The 21,818-nt window shown below is 43.2% G+C and overlaps 1 protein-coding gene across 1 annotated transcript in view; it reads right to left on the bottom strand.

The window, feature by feature from the left end:
* Nucleotides 1-21,818, bottom strand: part of loxl1 (lysyl oxidase-like 1) — a 65,516-nt gene that overhangs the window by 41,083 nt on the left and 2,615 nt on the right. Inside the window, exon 2 of the mRNA XM_067973636.1 lies at nt 3,835-3,943. Coding sequence (XP_067829737.1) covers nt 3,835-3,943 — 109 coding nt within the window. The remainder of the gene's footprint in view (nt 1-3,834; nt 3,944-21,818) is intronic.

Genomic DNA, 21,818 nt, shown 5'->3' with positions numbered 1-21,818 from the left:
GTAGTTTAATGAATGAAGAGCTGGTTGAACAGAGTTCAGTAAAAGTGGCATCAATCAGGAAACAAACAGACAACTGAAACACGATCTCCGTAATATGTCATGCTGGAGTGGGAGCTTTCTGCAGAAACGTTCTGAGCTGTTGAGAATTTAATTAATCACCAAAGTTCCCATTACCACTAAATTAATTTGATCCCAGGGGTATTCCACACAATGAGGTGTTTGGTTCATTAAGGTTTCCTGTGAGCTGCACGGGTCTTATGAAAGTCTCATCCTAGTATTGGTGTCAGCCGTGGCTCAGATCAGCACTTTCGCTTCGGAGTCAGAAGGTCATGGGTTCAAGTTCCACTCCAGAGACTGGAGCACAAAATCTAGGCCAACCTTCCAGTGCAGTGCTGGGGGAGTGCTGCACTGTCGGAGGTGCCGTCTTTTGAATGAGACGTTAAACCAAGGCCCCGTCCGCCCGAAAAAGATCCCACGCCACTATTTGGAAGAACAGCAGGGTGTCCTGGCCGACATTTATCCCTAAACCAACGTCACTAAAACAGATTATCTGGTCATTATCTCATTGCTGTTTGTGGGATCTTGCTGTGCACAAATTGGCTGTCGCATTTCCTACATTACAGCAGTGTCTACGCTTCAAAAGTACTTCATTGGCTGTAAAACGCTTCGGGACGTCCTGAGGTCGTGAAAGGTGTTATAAAACTGCAGGTCCTTCTCTTTTTTTCTTTTATATAGTATATTAAGTCCCAGTATAATGCTGTCAGTGGGCACACTGCATGGTGAACGAGGTGGCCCCACCAACGAGGCAACAGAGTGAACCATCTTGTGCATTATTTCCCATGCCACTGCCGGCAGTCGTGCTGGAGTGGGAATATAAATGACCCGCAGCATCGCCGTGATGTACAGAATTTCTCCAGCTGTCTGGGAAGGTCCATGGCCAGAAAACAAATGTTGCGATTCTCAACGTTTCGCCAACCTGTATGCATGCGCGAGAGTGCGGTTGTTTATCTGTTGCTGCCCCTCGATGTAAATGGGGAAGATTTTACAACCCGGGGAACCGCCATGAACAAATGATGTTACTTCAAGCAGTTTTGTCAAATGTAAACTCAACGTAAGATGCCAAAACAGAAAAGTCTCAAAACACTCGGCAAAGAAGGTCAGGCCGGCTCTCTGGAGAGAACGGTAAAGTTAATGTTTCGAGAATGGACCCTTCGTCAGATGAACAGAATTGTAAAAACAACAACTGTAGCGGGAGAGCAAAAAAACGAGAGGAGAAGTAGAAGTAACCTGTAAACTGATTAAATAGAAAACAGGAAACGGTTAAATGGTTGTAGTGATATTAACATGAGGTCATCGGAGGCACAATGGGAAAAATGAAAGACATTTACTAGACACAGATAGAATGTAAATACCTAAGACAGTGGTGGTTTTTTTTTTTGGGGGGGAGGGGTGCGAGGGGTGGGGGAGATAAGGCAGGTAAAAATGGAAGCACAAAACATCGGCAAGGCAAAGCATTCTGCGATGGGCCTGTAGCCTGGAAGAAGGAAAAGACAGGCTGGCACGAAGGATGCAGTCTGCCCCACCAGCACACTGTTCTAACAGAGTTCCCCAACTCCAAGCGGCAACTCATCCGCCCCCCCACACAAAATACCGACACATCAATCCCATATCCACCATATCCTGCTGACGAGGAACTGGGGGCTATAAGATGCTATCGATATCTCTGGACTCCCTTTCCATGCACTGTGGAATGTATCTCTACGGTTAGTAGCGATCTATCTCCAGCGATGAGTACTTAAGTGTCTTTCCTGATTTTATTTTAAAACTATCCCTTGCCCTTTAAGTTCATGCAGGTCTTCCCTCATGGGCCTTCTTCAATGCTAATGCCACTGAGCGCAAAACAAAGAGTTTAATACACAGAAAATTCCCGGCCTAAGTTACAATATGTTATATCCTTCAGGGCTTCAGCACGTAATCTAGGCTGACACGTCGGGACGGTACCGAGGGAGTGCTGTCGGCTTCTGGATGAGAAATTGAATCCAAGCCCTGTCTGTCTGTTCAGTTAAAAGATTCTATGGAACTATTTGAAGAGGCACTGCAGAAGGTGCAAAAAAAGATTTACAAAGGACAATACCAGAACTGAGGGGTTATACTTATCAGGAAAGACTGAACAGGCTGGGGCTCTGTCCCCTAGAAAAGAGAAGGTTGAGGGGTGACCTAATAGGGGTCTTTAAGATTATGAAGGGGTTTAATAGGATAGGCATGGAGAAGATGTTTCCACTTGTGGGGAGTCCAAAATTAGGGGCCATAAATATAAGATAGTCACTAATAAATCCAATAAAGAATTCAGGACCCAGAAAGTGGTGAGAATGTGGAACTCGCTACCACAAGGAATAGTTAAGGCGAAAAGCAAAGATGCATTTAAGGAGAAGCTAGATAAACACATTAGGGAATAGAAGGTTATACAGATAGGTTTGGATGAAGAAGGATGGGAGGAGACTTGTGTGGAGCATAAACACCAGCACAGACCAGTTGGACCGAATGGCCTGTTCCTGTGCTGTAAATTCTATGTAATTCTATGAAGAGAAGTGTTGTCGTCAACATTCCCCTCTTAGTAAACATCACGAAAAACAGATTATCTGGTCATTTATTCCATTGCTGTTTGTGGGATCTTGCTGTGTGCAAATTGGCTGCCATGTTTTCCTACATAATAACAGTGACTACACTTCAAAAATAACTGATTGGCTGTGCAGTGCTTTGGGATATCCTGAAGATGTGGGACGCCCTGTTTAATGCAAATTCTTTCTTTAATTCCTGACACACTCCAGTTAATCCAATGTAATTGGCAGTAGGGCAAGAGCTGATTATAAAGCGAAATTTCACTCAATTTACACATCAGCTTAGCTTCAGGCAACCCTGTCCCTTTAAATAACGCAACAAAATATTATTAAATAGTGGCGCCCAAATGCAGCTGGGACAAAAAAGATCTGTCAGCTGCACTGAAAGTTTGCCTCAGGGTCTTGACGGCTGGGTGTCGCTACTAAAGCAAACTGGTGGCTTAGTGGGTATGTGTCATTTTTCCAGATGGTCCAGTCAGTCAGACGCCCCTGGCGATCAGGTGGATGCTCTTCCCAGTTCAGACACTAGATCGGGTCTGCAGCTTTCCAAATTATGTTCCTTTCCGAACCCAGAGGCTGAATTTGTCCGCACGGTCATTCCTAGTTGCCGATCTACTCCTGAAGTAGCCTGCAGGTTAATCCAGGAGATAGGCGATAGTTGTAACGTCTTATGAAGGGAAGCTTAGACTGAATTGCACCAGTGCAGACCATCCAGCTCTCAAATATGGCAACGGACCACCAGAGGTAATGATGCACATCCATTAAGCTGCCACCTTACTTTTGTAGCAGCCACCAAGGAGAACTTTCAGATATCTTTCCTGCTGCATTCAGGCACCGCCATTTAATGTTTTGTTGCATTATTTAAAGGGACAGGCTTACCTGAATCAAAGCGGATCTATAAACTGAGTGAAATTCCACTTTACAACCATCTCTTGTCCTACTGCCAATTGCTTTGGGTTAGAGTGCAGGGACTTGTTTGTCAGGAATTAACGAACTCCACTCCATTGCTGGCTTCATGCGCTGGCCTTGTCTTTAACTGAACCAGTGTGATCGAATGCCAAGATTTGGGACAAAGGATAGCAATTGAGACTTTTTTCTTTGTACTAACTGCCTATGGGTATCTAGGAAAGATCTTCAGAATTCCACTTCATTACCACTTCAAAAAGCAAATTGCAAATCTGCTCGGGAGAAACACGTCCAGAACGTGGCCTCATACCTCGCCAGGCACTTTTCTTCCGCTGCACACCGTAATGAATACAAGTGGGATCTCTGCACGTAAGTGGAGGCTTGGACGTAGTACGGGTCTGGCACTAAGTCAGGCAAACCTAAACGGAAAAAAGAGAGAAAACTGGCGTGAATACGTGAACAGAGCACAGTTAACCTCAGGAATCACATAAGGCTTTGCACAGGTTTTTCAACCTGGGTCTCCCAGGCCAAAGGGAGTCCACAAGGGGATCGAATGGACGACCACAATGACCGATTTCTGTCTGTTAACTTACCAATATGTTATTTATTATTTCTCTATACTATTATAATAAATGTTTTCTCCAAATCATAGTACAGTTGTCCTTCTAGGTAATTGGCATGGGCTTTCAGAATTCAGGACGGGGGGGGGGGGGGGGTGGGGGCCTGAAGAATGTGTCAATGAGTCCCCAGGATAGTGCCAATATATTGGGGGGGTTCCCCAGGAATGTGCCAATGTATTGGGGGAAGTTTGTTCCCCAGGATAGTGCCAATATATTGGGGGGGTTCCCCAGGAATGTGCCAATGTATTGGGGGAAGTTTGTTCCCCAGGATAGTGCCAATATATTGGAGGGAGAGGGTGTTCCCCAGGAATGTGCCAGTATATGCAGAGCGACCCCAGGAATGTGCCAAAATTAGCAGTGGTTGAGAGTTATTTCTCCAGGCGGTCCGTAGTCAGCTGGAATCCCCTGGCGACCAGGTGGAGGGTCTTCCCTGTTCACACACCAGATTCCTTTTGAATTTCAGGTCTGCAGCGTTCCAAATTTTGTTCTCCTCCGAACCCAGAGGCTGAAATTGTCCCCAGGAATATTCCAGTATGTGCAGGGGGTCCCCAGGAATGTGCCAAAATTTGCGCTCGGGATCCCCCCCACTACAACTGAAAAGTTTGAAAACCGCTGACTTTGACAGTGGTCTAATACTGCAAATATTTTTTAAAATTGCCTATTTATGTATTCTTCAAGAAGAAAAACTGTACGACAACAATACTGGTTCTAGCACATGGTGCTGTAAAGCTTCAACACAATCATTTATTACCATTCTATCGCCCATACGCTTTAATCACCATCAGGTTGCCACTTGTATTAATTTTTAAAACCTATCTTCTCTTTCCCTCTCTTCTCTCCTGCCTTTTGTTGAGATATGGTTCCATGGGGATCAATGGTGTCACTCTTAACATCTTACATCATCCCCTGAATTACAGTCAATCTGATGTAAACGATCCTCGTTGACCGCGGAGCAAGAACTGAACATAAAAGGGGAGATGGACTCAATTTATTGATCAGCTTTGGACCAGGTGAGCCTGCCCCTTTAAATACAATCACATAATATTGGTAACCAATGGTGCCCAAATGCAGCTGTTAAAAAAACAAACGTCAGCTCCATGGTCTTAGGCTGTTGGCAGTGGGAGCAGCTGTCAAAGTAGGTTGGTGGCTTTGTGAGAATTTATCGGGTAATTTTACAAACAATGAATTAGCTCAACTGAAAAGGGAAAAGACTGCATTTACACTAACCTTATCATCTCTCAAACATCCCAAAGTACTTCCCATACAAATCGATTACCTTCAAGTGCATTGACTGGTTATGTGGGCAACCTTGGGGACCAGTGAGCGCACAGCAAGATCCCACGTACAGCAGTCTGCTGTTGATTGAGGGAGGAAAGTTGACCAGGACGCCAGGAAAAGTCGCTGCTCTGCTTCAAATAAAGCCCCGAGATCTCTAGCATTCATCTGAGCCGTCGGGACTGGCAGACGAGGCCACAGTTCCACACTTCGTTCAAAGGGCAGCACCTCCCACAATGCAGTACTTCCTGAGCAATGCATTGGAGTATCAGCTTGGGGATCAAGGTGGGACTTGATGGCAAATTCAGCAAGCCCGAGCTCTCAGAGTAGAGCCTCTCTAGACGGGAATTTGAGATGGTCTAAGGGGCTACAACAATATTGCTCCAACCCCTCACCTGTGCTCTCGTCTAATGAGCTCACATCACACACCTTTTTTGTTAATACTCTGAAATGCACGTCATAAAAACAAGAAGTGAGCACTGCTAATGTTTAAATATATTAATGACCTAAGTATTTATATTTCCTTCAAAGTATTTACGCTAAGAGGATGTAACCTCTGCCATTTGAAAATCTTGCAGGATGCCAGCAGTAAATATTTTCTTCTTAGATAATCAGTTCAACCAAGAAATATTTTCCAACCTTTAAAAAGTTTAAACACTTAAAACAAAAATGTTATTAACCTACAGCGATAAAATGTTTTGGCCAAGCTTACAGTATAGAACAATATGGTAAAAACTGGCACCAGGGCTAGTGGACGGATGGAAAAATGCAGCATAGTGTCGGACAACTGTGATTTTTACCATGAGCCCAGGTCCCGATCTCAGTTGGCCACCTGCAGGAGGCGCAGTGTTAAGGGAAGACCCTCGTGATTGGTTGTACATTTATCAGAGTCCTGGGTCAGCTTTCCTCTCTGCTTCTCTCTCGAAGAGGGAGAAGGCGAGAGAACGGTCTTGCGGGAAGAGGAATCGTTTTCCCCCCCCAATTTTCTCTCCTCCTCTCCTCTCTTGAAAGCTCACCTACAATTCCACTGATGCCGGTCGCCCTCCCGTGCCATGCTCGAGTAAGTATTATTAATTTGTGAACCTTGACTGCGAATGTTGGCAGGCTGCCCATCTGTGGAAGACATCATAGTGGCGACTGACCCTGTCCTCGTCTGGCATCCAGAGATCTGCACCTCCCTTTGGGTCTGGTGTGTAGTGATCTGGGGCTCAGACCCTGGCTCACTTTCTTTCCCTAAGCTAGGGTGCCGTGACTAACTCCAGTGGCCCTAACACTACCCTGTCTGAGAGAGCTAACACAGCACAGGCTGGAGATGGGATTTGGTACCTTCCTGGTGTGTGGACCTTGGAGGTGAGACTTGGACCTGTGAGCTAACAGAGGTGCCTCTGGAGGGCAGGGAAAGAACTTTGAAGCAAAAGGGATAGAGGTAATGTAGGCACAGAAATACTCAGATGCTTGGTTTTCTTACAATGCAAATAATAGTACTCTTACTTTTGAATTGTAGTCATTGCTGTAATGTAAGGAAACATGACAGCTAAATTCTGCTCAGCAAGGACCCACAAAGAGCAATGAGATAAATGACCAGATAATCTGTTTTGTAGCAATGTTGGTTGAGCAGTAAATGTTGGCCAGGACACTGGGAGAACTCCCTTGCTCTTCTTCAAATACCACCAAGGGATCTTTTACATCCACCCATGGGCAGACAGAGCCTAGCAAAAGGAGGAATCTACTGTCGAGAGGACCAGCTCGAGTCTCACCTTGGCTGATTAGCAAGAGAATTTGGATCTGGTGGATCTTGCTTTCTGAGCATTAAACTTTGATGATGGGAATCTTTAATCAGACTGAGGTACTGAACTCCACAACAGCAAGCATTTATGTAGCGCCTTCAACACAGTAAAATGTCCCAAGGCACTTTTGGAGATTACTTACTTTGAATGGACAGACAATTGTACAACCAGCAAATCGAGCGTGTGGACCTCGGAGTCTGAATTCCCAAAATGCACTCCCATCTTTGGAAGCTCTGCGTTGGGAGCTTGTGATCGTAAAATTTACCCCATAATCTTTTTTGATTGCAAAATACGAGACTAGGGATTAAAATAGTGGAGCAGACTCTCAGCCAAGGTTAATGCTGTGTTGATTAACTCAACTTTTAAAAACAGCTGGATAAATATCTGATTGGAAATGTAATTGAAGGTTACGTGGTTAAGTACAGACAGATGATTAAATACTCCAGGGAACACAACAATCCCCGTACTTCTGCAACTATGTAAATGTCATCTGTGGAAAGCAACCAGCCAGTGTTGAATAATAGAGGTTGGAAGGTTAAATAGATATCCTGGAGTTCTGCCCAATTACCTTCAGCGGTCAGGGAGAAACTTTTGCAGAACTTTCCCTCGTAAGATTAGATAAGTCAGGGAGGGTTCACCCCAGGGCAAATTGTGCGTGGTGTGTTAAAGGAGGTTTAAGGGATGAAAGGCCTTTTCTAGTTTCCTGCATAAAGGTTCCTAATGCAGCTAAAAAGCATGTACACAAAGATTAATGTGAGGAAACAGGGGTTGGTTGAGTCTACTCGTTTGTGATGGTTACCACATAGGTCACTGAAAGTGTAGATCTGTGACATCTGTACACAGAAATAATTCTTCTCTCAAGCAGTAACATCATCCACAGTGATGTAATGACAGAAGACTTTCCAGACACCTTCAGGCAATAAGTAGTAGAGAATGTTTTGCACAAACATCCCCCTGCTGAGAAACAGTCCAGGATACCACTCAAAACTGCTAAACACAATGCGTTTGATATCATTAAACAAGGGTGATTCACTCGTCCGTTTCCCATCGAGGGCCACTTTCTTTTTCTCATTTCGGGCAGGTAGCCTGTGAATGGAGGTCCAGAGACACATCGGTCAGCATTGAGTATTGAGGGCCATAGGTTGAGAGGAAGGTAGGCAGAATTCCTGGCTCTCGAAATAATGTCGGAATTGTGGATTTGGCATCAAGTAAATCAAGAGTGCCAACTGCCAAGTTAGCAGGCATTCGCACTCGTGATCTGCACCGATGGCCAATAGACCAGCTACACATTGGGGAGAGGGCCACATTGGGAGAAGGGGCCCAAACAGCCACATGTGCATCATTAACAATGTCCTACGTTTTGGGGAAATCCAGTCAGATGCAAAATGCGCAGGGTTCTCTGGTCTTAACCTGTGTTTTTCATGGGTAAACAGACACAAATAATAGAGCTTGAAGAAGCTTGCGAGACCCTCCTTCCCCCAAAACAACAAATAAGTACAGAATTGTTAAGAAAGAGCTTTGGAGAAACTCCTGAAATATGCAGGCCACCTTTAAGAGCAAAGTGAAGGGGACTTTCGAGCTTTTAATATAGGTGCCGAGTGTCTGAGCACCATCCCAGTGCTCAGACAGCATTATAGGGATTAGCCCACATTCAAATCCTTTTGAACATCATAATGAGCCTGGCATATGACTGATGCACAGGATCTGCGGACAACAAGTGCTAGAGGGACACGTTATAGCATGCTACTTGCACAGGGCACTGAGCAGGCTTAAGCACTCTATAAAGAACCGAGTCAGATCATGCGATCTACAGTAAATGTTGCTGGGAACTTCAATATCACGTAGAGCAATTCCTGGGCCTGAATTCGGCCCTGGTATTAAATTTATTTTAACGCTAGTTTCAACAGTGCACAGGGTAACACTATCGCTGAACGGTACTTTATTCCCCCCACTCTGTCTTGTTTTATCCTCCAATTCTTTCTAATGACCCTGGAGAGGAATAACTACTGTATTTTATGCCCAGCTCAATGCCTGACTCATCATTTCAGGGAGAGGAGTTCAATGCAGCCATAGTTCTTTGACTGCAAACAACCATCAGTTTGAATATTGATGTCGCCTTAACATCAGTAAGTGTCAATATTTCAATTTGAGCAGGAGAATATATCGATGTTGTTTCAATGGCAGCACTCTCAACCTCTGATTCAGAAGGTTGTGGGTTCAAGTCCCACTCCAGAGACTTGAGCACATAATCTAGGCTGACACTCCAGCGCTGTCCTGAGGGAGTGCTACACTGTCAGAGGTGCCGTCTTTCGGATGAGACATTAAACCGAGGCCCCGTCTGCCCTCTCAGGTGGATGTAAAAGATCCCATGGCACTATACAAAGAAGAGTAGGGGAGTTCTCCCCCGTGTCCTGGCCAATATTTATCCCTCAACCAATATCGCTAAAACAGATTATCTGGTCATCATCACATTGATGTTTGTGGGATCGTGCTGTGTGCAAATTGGCTGCCGTGTTTCCCTGAATTACAACAGTGACCACAGTTCAAAAACTTCCTGAGTTGTAAAGTGCTTTGGGACATCCTGAGGTCGTGAAAGGTGCTACATAAATGCAAGTTCTGTCTTTCTTTTCTGTTTTCTTCTTCAATGTTTCAGTTAACAACACTGTTTAGAAACGGGCTGAAGCAATCTGCAAGATGGAAGTTGGAAGCAGAGGGAGAGTTGCTGAATGTTGTTTTGATGTAAAGTCGGTTCCAACCATATAACTCGTTAATATTCCTTTCTTATTTAATATTGAAATAATAACATCCTTAACAAGATAAACTAACCTATATCCCATCAGCATAAAAAGTACCGTCCAGTAATAATTTGTTGAACACAGTTGGTGCCTGAGTCCCAAGTATGGCAGACAGACTGCTGAAAGTAAATGGGTAATTGCCCCATCACCGGTCATGCTGCCTGAAGTAAAATAATAAGGTATTAATTTGGGGAGGGGCGAAATAGCATAGGCACAATCTATTTATAATTCAATGGGAATCAGGGGGAAAACTCTCCAGTGGCTGGAGTCATACCTAGCACAAAGGAAGATGGTAGTGGTTGTTGGAGGCCAATCATCTCAGCCCCAGGACATTGCTGCAGGAGTTCCTCAAGGCAGTGTCCTAGGCCCAACCATCTTCAGCTGCTTCATCAATGACCTTCCCTCCATCATAAGGTCAGAAATGGGGATGTTCGCTGATGATTGCACAGTGTTCAGTTCCATTTGCAACCCCTCAGATAACGAAGTAGTCCGAGCCCGCATGCAGCAAGACCTGGATAACATCCAGGCTTGGACTCATAGAGTCATAGAGTCATACAGCACGGATAGAGGCCCTTCGGCCCATCGTGTCCGCGCCGGCCAAGTGGCAAGTAACATTCGCACCAGACAAGTGCCAGGCAATGACTATCTCCAACAAGAGAGAGTCTAACCACCTCCCCTTGACATTCAATGGCAATACCATCGCCGAATCCCCCACCATCAACATCCTGGGGGTCACCATTGACCAGAAACTTAACTGGACCAGCCACATAAATACTGTGGCTACAAGAGCAGGTCAGAGGCTGGATATTCTGTGGCGAATGACTCACCTCCTGACTCCCCAAAGCTTTTCCACCATCTACAAGGCACAGGTCAGGAGTGTGATGGAATACTCTCCACTTGCCTGGATGAGTGCAGCTCCAACCACACTCAAGAAGCTCGACACCATCCAGGACAAAGCAGCCCGCTTGATTGGCACCCCATCCACCACCCTAAACATTCACTCCCTCCACCACCAGCGCACCGTGGCTGCAGTGTGTACCATCCACAGGATGCACTGCAGCAACTCGCAAACCCGCGACCTCTACCACTCAGAAGGACAAGGGCAGCAGACACATGGGAACATCACCTGCACATTCCCCTCTAAATCACACACCATCCCAACTTGGAAATACATCGCCGTTCCTTCATCGTCGCTGGGTCAAAATCCTGGAACTCCCTTCCTAACAGCACTGTGGGAGAACCTTCACCACACGGACTGCAGCGGTTCAAGAAGACGGCTCACCACCACCTTCTCAAGGGCAATTGGGGATGGGCAATAAATGCCGGCCTTGTCAGTGATGCCCACATCCCATGAATGAATAAAAAAAATCGTAACAACTTGCTGTGTAAAAAAATAATTCTCCTCATCTCCCCTCTGCCAATTACCTTAAATCTGTGTCCTCTGGTTACTGACCCTTCTGCCACTGGAAACAGATTCTCCTTATTTACTCTGTCAAAACCAGTCATGATTTTGAACACTTCTATTAAATCTCCCCTTAATATTCTCTGCTCTAAAGGAGAACAGAGCTCATTTTACTACAGCTGTGTTGTCTAAGTGCTCTACTGCAGTGCAAGATAGGAGGCCCTGATTGCTGATGCAATAATAAGATGTGCTGATTGCATTTGCTTAAGCATTGATGGTTGCAATCATAAGAAAAAACTGAGAAAGCAATATGTAGGGCGAAGGGCCATAGTGCAGGCCCTGGGAAGGCTGAAAAGAACAAAGTAAGATCAATCAGGAAGCAATAAGCAGGTGATGCCAAGTTTCGGTTTTAAATGTCTGAAGAGCTCACAGGGAAGGAAGAAGAGATGGAGATGAGAACACCCACAGTTCTGAGATCCTGGGAAATAATGAGTCAGCGTAGGAGACTTTGCAATAAGTTTTAATTTCACCAGTGAGGATATAGAGCAGGGGAAGTACATGTGGAACAGTGAGTTTGGCATTTAGGAGGAACATTCTAAGGAGAGCTGACCCTAGTATCAATAAAATAGAGATAAGAAAGATTGGAATGGAGAGAGAGAGGGTGCAGGTCGCCTATAAGATTAAGATGTGTTTGCTGTTGATTAGAGTTGCAAGATGCATGAAAAAGGTCTTTGAAGATTTGAAACAATCAAGGTTTTCATTGCTGCAGCGAAAGGCATGGAGAAGGTCACAATAAAGTGATCCAGCACTGACAGGAGGTTGTGTGCATTGATGGCATGGAATGTGAAAGAGGTTGAAGAGTGAAATCATCAACAAGCGTGGAAAAGGGTAGATGATGAACGGATATAATCAAAGCATGATTTTATGAATATCTTCACATGCTTGTGCCAACCATCAGGGCCTGACCTGGTGCTGTCATGTTGTAATGTTAATGCCGCTCTGTAAGTTTGTTCTGATGTGTTAAATTGGCCTTGTTCATAAATCAAAGCTAAAAACTGTTCCCTTTGCATTACTTGCATTTGGCTGGTTTGCATTTGGGAGTCGAGTTATATAAACATGTTTAACTTTTTTTTTTAAATCACAGAACCGTAGGTGTTTCTCGCACTGTTAAGGCAGTAACAACTCATGTTTCAATAAGGCCTTTAATTGTAAAGAATGTCCCAAGGCTCTTCACAGATTGGAGTAAGGAAGATGGATGTTGAGCCAGGGAGGGAGAAGTTAAGAAGGGGTTGACTGAAAGCTCGGTCGAAGCGATGGGTTACAATCATTTATCTTAATTCAGACCACTTTACTTTCTTTTTGAAACAACAATTAAAAGTCAAGACATTCAGCAATCTATTCCTGGCAAGGCTTTCCGTTTTCTGACAATCTGCTGGGATAAACAAAACAAAGCAGTGTGCACAATGGAAATTTCCGAGCATTGTTGTGCAGTCACTTAGATTATATATTGGATCGTTCAACTGTAAACCACATGTGGCAAATCTGTGGGGTTTTTTATTCATCTAAATACAGATAAGAATCTAAAAGTCATGAGCCAGAACCTCAATATGCACCAGTTATTTACTGGAATATAGAAAGGGGTTTTTGTTTTGCTGGAAGGAACAATTAATATCAGTGAGGACTTTGACTATTAGCACTTAGAAGACTAAAGATTGCCGCTGTTCATACAGAATGAGTTAAAGATGCCACATGGGTGCCCCAGGAAGGTAGCATGTGCCATCTGTATTATAGTTGCACACCTGGCACAACTGTAAGAGATGGGGCTTTGGAGCGAGGAGAAGGGGGAAAAAGTGAAGGAGATGAGAACTCAATAAGTCAGAGCAGGAGACTTTGCAATAAGTCTTAATTTCACCACAATAAGGATGTAGAGCAGGGTAAGTATGTGTACAACAGTGAGTTTGGAGTTTAGAAGGAACAAAAGTGGAAAGTTTTAAGGAGAATTGACCTTAGTATCAATAAAAGAGAGAGACTTGGAATGGAGATGGGGTAGGCGTAGGTCACAGATGAGAAGGAGGTAGCCTATTAGGCCACAAGATGTGGTAGGTGTTGATTAGAGGTTGCAAGAGGCAGTAAAATGTCTTTGATGATTCAAAACAAACAAGTTTGGGAAAGACAGGTGCCTGCCAGCTCTGCCCCTCCATAGTGATTGCACCTGTCAGCTGTGCAGCGTAGGAGAAGGCCGAGAGTCACGAGGAGAAAAGCATCATTAATATTTGATCAAATTTAACTTATAAGTTTCTTTTTCTACATTAGAAAAAGATTGAGGACAGGTATTTTTTTTAAAACATGAAAATGGTTTATAAGCCTCCAACACTTTGAAAGCAAAGCTTAAAAATACTGGCTGCGGGTTTCTGCTTCTCAGCAAGGCAGTCCGTGATTTTCTGCATCTAAATTGAATAGATGGAAATCAGGGCCTGGAAATTGCAGAGGTGGAAAACCCCTGGCCGTAGTTTTCTGACCTGTTTCTGCTCATCGCCTACATTTTTCATCTGATCTCCCTCAGTTGAAAGGGAGAGAGACTACCCTTTGAGCAATGCCACTTCTGGCTGGTCTGTTAGCAATGCAGGGAGACCACTCCCCCTTTCCAGTTTGTTTTATCTCCTTTCCACAGATAATGTTCCAGATTCTTCCCCAATTCATGCTCTAGTAGAAACACGGGTACAAATGGCAATTAACATGGGGGGAACCCTAACAACAACAACTTGTATGTATATATCACCTTTTACGTAGTAAAACGTCTCAAGGCGCTTCACAGGAACATTATCAAACAAAAATTTAAGGAGTGTCTTAAATGAGAAAGAGGTTGACTTTCTTTTTTAAGTCTTGAAATCCCTCAACATGAAGACCACAGGTAATGCACGCCTCACCCCGTCATGTATCACCCAGTTATCAAACATTAGTTCAAACTGTTTAATCACTTCTGACCTCTGAACTAGCACCAAACTCTATCTGGTGCTGCAGGAGGTCTGACTGTAAGCAATTTCAAAAGCAAGAGACATTTCCCAGGCACCCGATCCTCCTGCATTGATTTAATACCAGGATCAAACTGCAATGGAATGGGAACTGACGGTGAAGACGTCAGGAATGGATACCATGACTGTGAGGATAGGTTTAATCAGGAGACTGACTGGACTTAGCTCAATCCTTTTACTTATTTCACCGCACAAATGTTTTGACTACAAGCCTGACCTTCTACCTTTGGGCTTTTCTTTGATGCAAAGGAAAGAGAATCATTACCAGTCTTTTGACAGGTGCCATTAAACTGGGGATGAGAATTCAGCTTTTCCTTTTAGTAGAACTGACAGCAGTACGCAGGACTCATAAAGTGGGCTTTTATGACAAAAGTGCTGGGTCATCAGCCAGTGGCAGGGAAAGTGGAAGTTGAGATAATATAGTGTGGCCTCCAAACATTTTACAGTTCTTTCAACCTTGATGCTGACCTGCATTATGGACCACCAACATTCACCTACTTTTTCTTGATTTAAAAACAAAAAGTTACGCAGTTTAGAATTTACATTTTTTGGGGCTGAGATCGTTCACAGAAACATCATAAATGATGTAATTCAACAGTCACTATTCTACCAATTAAAACCAGTCATTTCTTTTTTTAAAAACAAAATAATGTTGAAACTAAGTAGTGTCCCCGCTACGCTATCATTTTGGACGTGAGGACAACGAGCAGGTTATAGTTGCAGCCCCACCACGATTCTATAATCCCCAGCTGTGTGCGACTCCTCACATACTTACTGTGGGGATCCCGGATAACTGTAGCTCCTTGTAAGTTCTTCTGAGGTGCAATGGGGGCCAGTACATAAGAAACAGGAGTAGGCCATGCGGCCCCTCGAGCCCGCTCCGCCATTCAATAAGATCATGGCTGATCTTCTACCTCAACTCCACTTTCCCGCCCTATCCCCATATCCCTTGATTCCATTAGTGTCCAAAAATCTATCGATCTCAATCTTGAATATACTCAACGACTGAGCATCCACAGTCCCCTGGGGTAGAGAATTCCAAAGATTCACAACTCACATATAAGATCGACAGAAACAGATAATCAAATCAAAGAATAAACTGTTTTTTTTAAAGGGCATTGCTGGAAAATCCTCCTATCTCTGATTTGGTGGTGATAATGAGCACTTAGAACTGTACAATGTTTCTTTTTCTTCAGGCTTAACTTTTATCCCTTCGCAGTACTTTGTGGGTTTTAATGGGTCTGAACAAAATGATAAAATGATGAAGTCTTGTGGAGTGCAGTTGGGGTATCGAAGGTTTGTAAACTTTACCATAGCTCTGAAGAGAGAACCAGTGAGTGCTAGATTGCTAAAGATGAGAAAGTTATAATTGTGAATGGTTTTATATGGCTTGTTTTTAAATTGGAATAATTGCTGGTTTCAGTCAGTATAAACGTTGCCCTCTATTTATATAAAAAGGTAGGGGTGTTGCATTATGCATCTGTACAATGTTGATGCGTAGCCTCTCATGGCAATTGTTCCATCTATGTGTTAATCATGAAAGGTGAGTAGGATTTTAAAAAAACTTGTAGGTTGTAACAATACCATTTTATGTGGCCAAAGTACTAGATTGATTCCTAAGATGGAAGGGTTGTCCTATGAGGAGAGATTGAGTAGAATGGGCCTATACTCTCTGGAATTTAGAAGAATGAGAGGTGATCTCATTGAAATATATAAGATTCTGAGAGGGTTTGACAGGGTAGATGCTGAGAGGTTGTTTCCCCTGGCTGGAGAGTCTAGAACTAGGGAGCACAGTCTCAGGATAAGGGGTCAGCCATTTAAGACTGAGATGAGGAGGAATTTCTTCATTCAGAGGGTTGTGAATCTTTGGAATTCTCAAACCCAGAGGGCTGTGGATGCTGAGGCATTGAGTATGTTCAAGGCTGAGATTGATAGATTTTTGGACTCTCGGGGAATCAAGGTATATGGGGATCGGGCGGGAAAGTAGAGTTGAGGTCGAAGATCAGCCATGATCTTATTGAATGGCGGAGCAGGCCCGAGGGGCCGAATGGCCGACTCCTGCTCCTATTTCTTGTGTTCTTATGTTCTCAGAGTGAAAAATGTTTTCCTCATCTCGGCCCTCAATGGCCATCCTCTTATCCTGAGACTATGACCCCTAGTTCGAGACTCTCCAGCCAGGGGAAACAGCCTCTCAGAATCTACCCCGTCGAGCCCTCTAAGAATTTTATATGTTTCAATGAGATCACTTCTCATTCTTCTAAACTACAGAGAGTATCGGCCCATTTTACTCAACCTCTCCTCATAGGACAACCCTCTCATCCCAGGAATCAATCTAGTGAACCTTCGTTGCACCGCCTCTAAGGCAAGTATATCCTTCCTCAGGTAAGGAGACTAAAACTATACGCAGTACTTCAGGTGTGGTCTCACCAAAGCCCTGTACAATTGCAGCAAGACCTCCTTACTCTTATACTCCAACCCCCATGCAATTAAGGCTAACATACCATTTGTCTTCCTAATTGCTTGCTGTACTTGCATGTTAACTTTCTGTGATTCATGTAAAAGGTCACCTAAATCCCTCTGAATACTAATATTCCTTAATCTCTCACCTTTTAAAAAATATTCTGCTTTTCTATTCTTCCTACTAAAGTGGATAATTTCACATTTCCCCACATTAAACTCCATCTTCCACCTTCTCGCCCACTCACTTAACATGTCTATATCCCTTTGCAGTACACTGCTGTACAGTTAATTTCAGGCTTCAGGTCAGAAGAACCCAGAATGAAATGCCTGGCTTTTTTTTTTCCAAAAAGATAGCTTTGTACCTGCAACAAAGTGGGACATCTGGCATGGGATAGATAGATTGGGATAGATCCTTATTGCAGATCCTCGTTAGACTCGAGGCTTGATAGATATAAATGTTATTTAGCAATGGTTCCTTTGTAACTAAACCCAAGAACACAGAAGCCACTCTTTGCTCAATTCCAAATATTATCCATGCACACATTGATGAAACTGACCTGAAATCGACAAATTGTAGGAAAGGGTTGTTACAATCTTGAAATATCAATTATGGCATAATCAGCTATTATAATGGTGTAAACCAGTACACAGATTAAACTACGACCATAAATCATGTCCTTCACACTCCTCTCCTTTCACTGATGTATGACTAATAGTCATTAAAAATTTAAGAAAACTTTAAATATAAACAGAAAATGCTGGAATCACTCAGCAGGTCAGACACCATCTTTGGAGAGAGAAACAGAGTTTACGTTTCAGGTCGAGGACCCTTCATCAGAGCTGGAAGATATTAGCGATGAACAGCTTTTAAGCAAGTGCCGAACCAGGGAAAAGGGGGGCAGGGAAAGAACAAAAGGGAGAGTTCAGTGATGGGGTGGAGGGCAGGAGTGATTAAATGACAAAAAAGAAGGTGGTGCAAGGCAAAATGAGGTGATAAACAAAAGACGGGGCCAGAGGAGATGTAAATAGTTTCAGAAGAATAGCAGAGGAGGAGGGCAGCATTATCTTAAGGTTTTTAGATCGAGTTGAGATAGTTTTATCAAACTTCAAAGAGTAATTTATGCTCTCCCCCTGGCTCAGTGGGTAAATGCACTGGCCCGAGTGGTACTGAACCTACAGTACGGGAAGCTCCCTGGATTCGATCCGCGGTGTGTTCTGATTTAAGTGATTTCAGCCAGGATGGAAAGAGAAGCACGACAATTGGCCTCAGTTCCCAAGGGATTGACAATTGTAAACAATTTTACAACACCAAGTTATAGTCCAGCAATTTTATTTTAAATTCACAAGCTTTCGGAGGCTTCCTCCTTCCTCAGTTCACCGGCATCTCCACCCCAAGGGATTAGGAAGAGGAGGCCGGGCGGGGGGGGAAATTGTCACCCAGGGTTCCCGCTCCTGACCAGCAACCTGCACTCGAAAATATGGATGTCAGATAAGGATGGAATTGGACTTCAGTATGATGCAATTCCACAAGAGCAATGTATTCCCAGCATCTGCTGTCAGCCATGGATCTGTCCTCCAGCAGCTTCAGGGGGAAAAGATGAGCAAATTGGGGGCTCAAAAAGTAACATAATTGTTTTCTTTCCCTACATCTACAGATCGGTGACTGGGATACAGCATCTAATGACAATACAGAACTCAAAAAGGTACAAGTATATGGAGGGTTTCACCATGTCAGAGATCATTTTCAAACTCAGCTTCACCTTATGCCGAAACAATCATTGCAACTGGTGTGTCGGTCAGCTGCTGGGACACCCACATCTGGGCAGATGAGAAAGAACTTCCCTGAAAGCCCAATAAAACCATTCTCAAAAACTGTGGTATGATTACATAGAATGCACAGCACAGAAACAGGCCATTTGGCTCAACTGGTCTGTGTCGGTATTTATGCTCCACACGAGCCTCCTCCCATCCCATTTCAACTAACCCTATCAGCATAACCTTCTATTCCTTTCTCCCTCTTGTACTTATCTAACTTCCCCTTAAATGCAACCATGCTATTCACCTCAACTACTCCTTGTGGTAGTGAGTTCCACATTCTCACCACTCTCTGGGTAAAGAAGTTTCTCCTGAATTCCCTATTGGATTTATTAGTGGCTATCTTATATTTCAACCAAAAAGCATGGTTAAAACTGCTGTCAGACACACGCTTCATTATTCGTTATTTCCCAATCAGATGTATGGAATCCGACCACACACTGCAGCTCTTTGTACCTACATAGCTTGGTAAACAGTGAGAGAATCTAACAGAAAAGCGGCCAGTACTCTTACTTTGTTTGTTCCTGTTTCACACCGTCCAGACATTTTTTTTTAAAAAAGAGACAGAATCCACATTCTTTTTTGACCGAATATGAGATGCTAAAAATCAGTACAGGGCCCATTAAACCACAACAATTCATTTTAAAATACAACAGATCTTGTAACGGTTAGCGCCTCGTGACTAAAAAATGAACAGTACCCAAAGACAAACCAAAACAAAGGGATTATGCGCATTTTCATGAGGGCCCAACGTTTGATCATATAGTTATTTTCACCCTCCTAACTTTGTTAACTTCACCAGTAATTGTCAAGATGCCAGAAAAATACGTTGTAACAAACTGAAGGCTTCAACAAAATGGCAGAAGTTTAGAGGGAAGTAAAAGTATTCAAGATGATTAATGCACAAGTAGAGACACTGAAAACCAAAAGACTAGAATCCAACATCCCATGAAAAAAATGCAAACTGTGCTCCAAATAAAGCCAGGCCCATTTACTTGTCACACATCCCATTTTATGGGGGCAAGGCATGCGTTGGGTGTAAAGTCTCATCCAACATTGTGAAATTCAGTCTGGGATCTCGTTTGGCTGGATATACCATTTAAACGGGGCTTATAGCACATTTTCTAATTATCAAAACATACATTCGATAATGAAGTGATAATTAGAGACTTTCCGTTTGCTTTCAAAATTCAAAATGACTTGTTTTATTTTAAAAAAGAATTCCAATTAGGATGCAGAAGCCACTGTTTTTCTCTCTCATAAACTTCAGAAAGCATGTTAACTAAGAGTATAATCCGAATAGCAACTAAAGCCACAACAGGTTTGTGATTAGTAGTTTGTCATATTTGTTTTTCTCTCTCTCTCGTTGTTACACACAAACATGCACTCACACAGCCTCTCTGTTTAAAAAAAAGTCAATTTTACCTGAATAAAGCACCTGAAATTCAGCCTCTCACTTTTCTTTAAATAATTTTGGAAAACAATGAAACAATCTTTGTGAGAGACAGAGAGAGAATTACATATCGCCATTTGGCTAGCTGAAACGCTATTGATGGATCCTGAGAAATGATGCTCACTGCACATGCTGTAACTTACAGAGTCTACTTTTAACTGACAAGAGTCACCACTCTGGTTAGAAATATCAAGTCCAAGTCCAGGCTCCTAGGAGAGGCTTCGGCCTTCAAGCAAAGACTTAAATGACGTTATTAAAAGACATGAAAGTAAGTAAATTGCTAAATTTAACCATGTTATTGTTGAATATCTGTTTTTTGAAATTTTTTTTATTTAAAATCTTATTTTGGATATTACAGATTGCTGAGAAAAAAATGGCAATTTTTTGGGGAAAAAAAATCACTGAGTGATTTAATTAGTTCATCAACAAACTGACAGTGGAATTTGACATAGGAAAATTAGATTGGAAATGTGGACATGGGAATTTACAATGGGAAAAGTTGACATAAAAGTATGACCAAAAAACTTGACATGGGAAGTAAGGTTTCTATATATATATATATATATATATATATATAAAAAAAATATACACACACACACACACACACACACACACACACAGTGTGCCACTTCAGATATCACAGTTCAAAATGCCAAAAGTATATTTGGAACATTCACGCTGGGTCCTTTTAACTTGGAGCTAGAAATTTAGAAGCAGCTGCCAATCTGTTAACATCCCTCAGAGTCCACCTACTCACAGAAAGCAGATTCTAAAGGTATAGGTCAGGTTAAACAAAACTGCACCTTTCATGGTGCATTCTGTGGTATAACACATTGACCCTGTTTTTAAAGGGGAGGGGGTGGGAGGCAGGTACGATGAGTGCTATCCCCAAATCGGGCGCTGCGCTCCCAGGGAGTCCGGGGAAGTGGAGGCCCTGCCGATCTTAACGACTGCCTTCCTGCGGATGTCCCACTCAACTGCTTAAAACTAACTTCCAAAAAGTTTCATGATGGGAACAATTAAGGCACAGAAGGTGGTTCAGTTGCTTTATAATACTTTGAGGGAATTCCTGCAATATTAAAACAGATGTTGCGACTTCATAAAGAAACTGATATTTAATGAACAATTAGTAAAATATAAAACAAATCCATCAGAGAAATGAAACTGCATGTATACTATCATGTTTCCCTTGTCACTGAGGACCTCTATCTGAATGATCTATTGCAGCTGGACTAAAGGCTCGCACTCTCACCTCTGGGTCAGAAGGTCGTGGGTTCAAGTCCCACTCCAGAGACTTGAGTACAAAATCTAGGCTGACACTCCAATACAGTACTGAAGGAGTGCTGCACTGTCGGAGGTGCCGCCTTTCGGATGAGACGTTAAACTAAGGCCCCAACTGCCCTCTTGGGTAGACGTACAATTTCAAAATTTGCAGAGGTCATCAAATTGGGGGGTGTAGTTATTACAAAGGAAGAATGCGCCAAAATGCAAGAAGATATTAATAAACTTGCAGAATGGGCGGGTAATTAGCAGATGAATTTCAATATAGATAAGTGTGAGGTGGTGCATTTTGGTAGGAAGAATAAGGAGGCCACATACTCCTTGGGTAATAAGAGTCTAAATGGGGTAGAGGAGCAGAGGGATCTGGGGGTACA

The sequence above is a fragment of the Heptranchias perlo genome, chromosome 38 (assembly GCF_035084215.1).
Source record: "Heptranchias perlo isolate sHepPer1 chromosome 38, sHepPer1.hap1, whole genome shotgun sequence".
NCBI classification, from domain to species: Eukaryota; Metazoa; Chordata; class Chondrichthyes; order Hexanchiformes; family Hexanchidae; genus Heptranchias; species Heptranchias perlo.
Note: the sequence above shows the minus strand (reverse complement) of the source record. Positions and strands in the feature narration are given on the sequence as shown.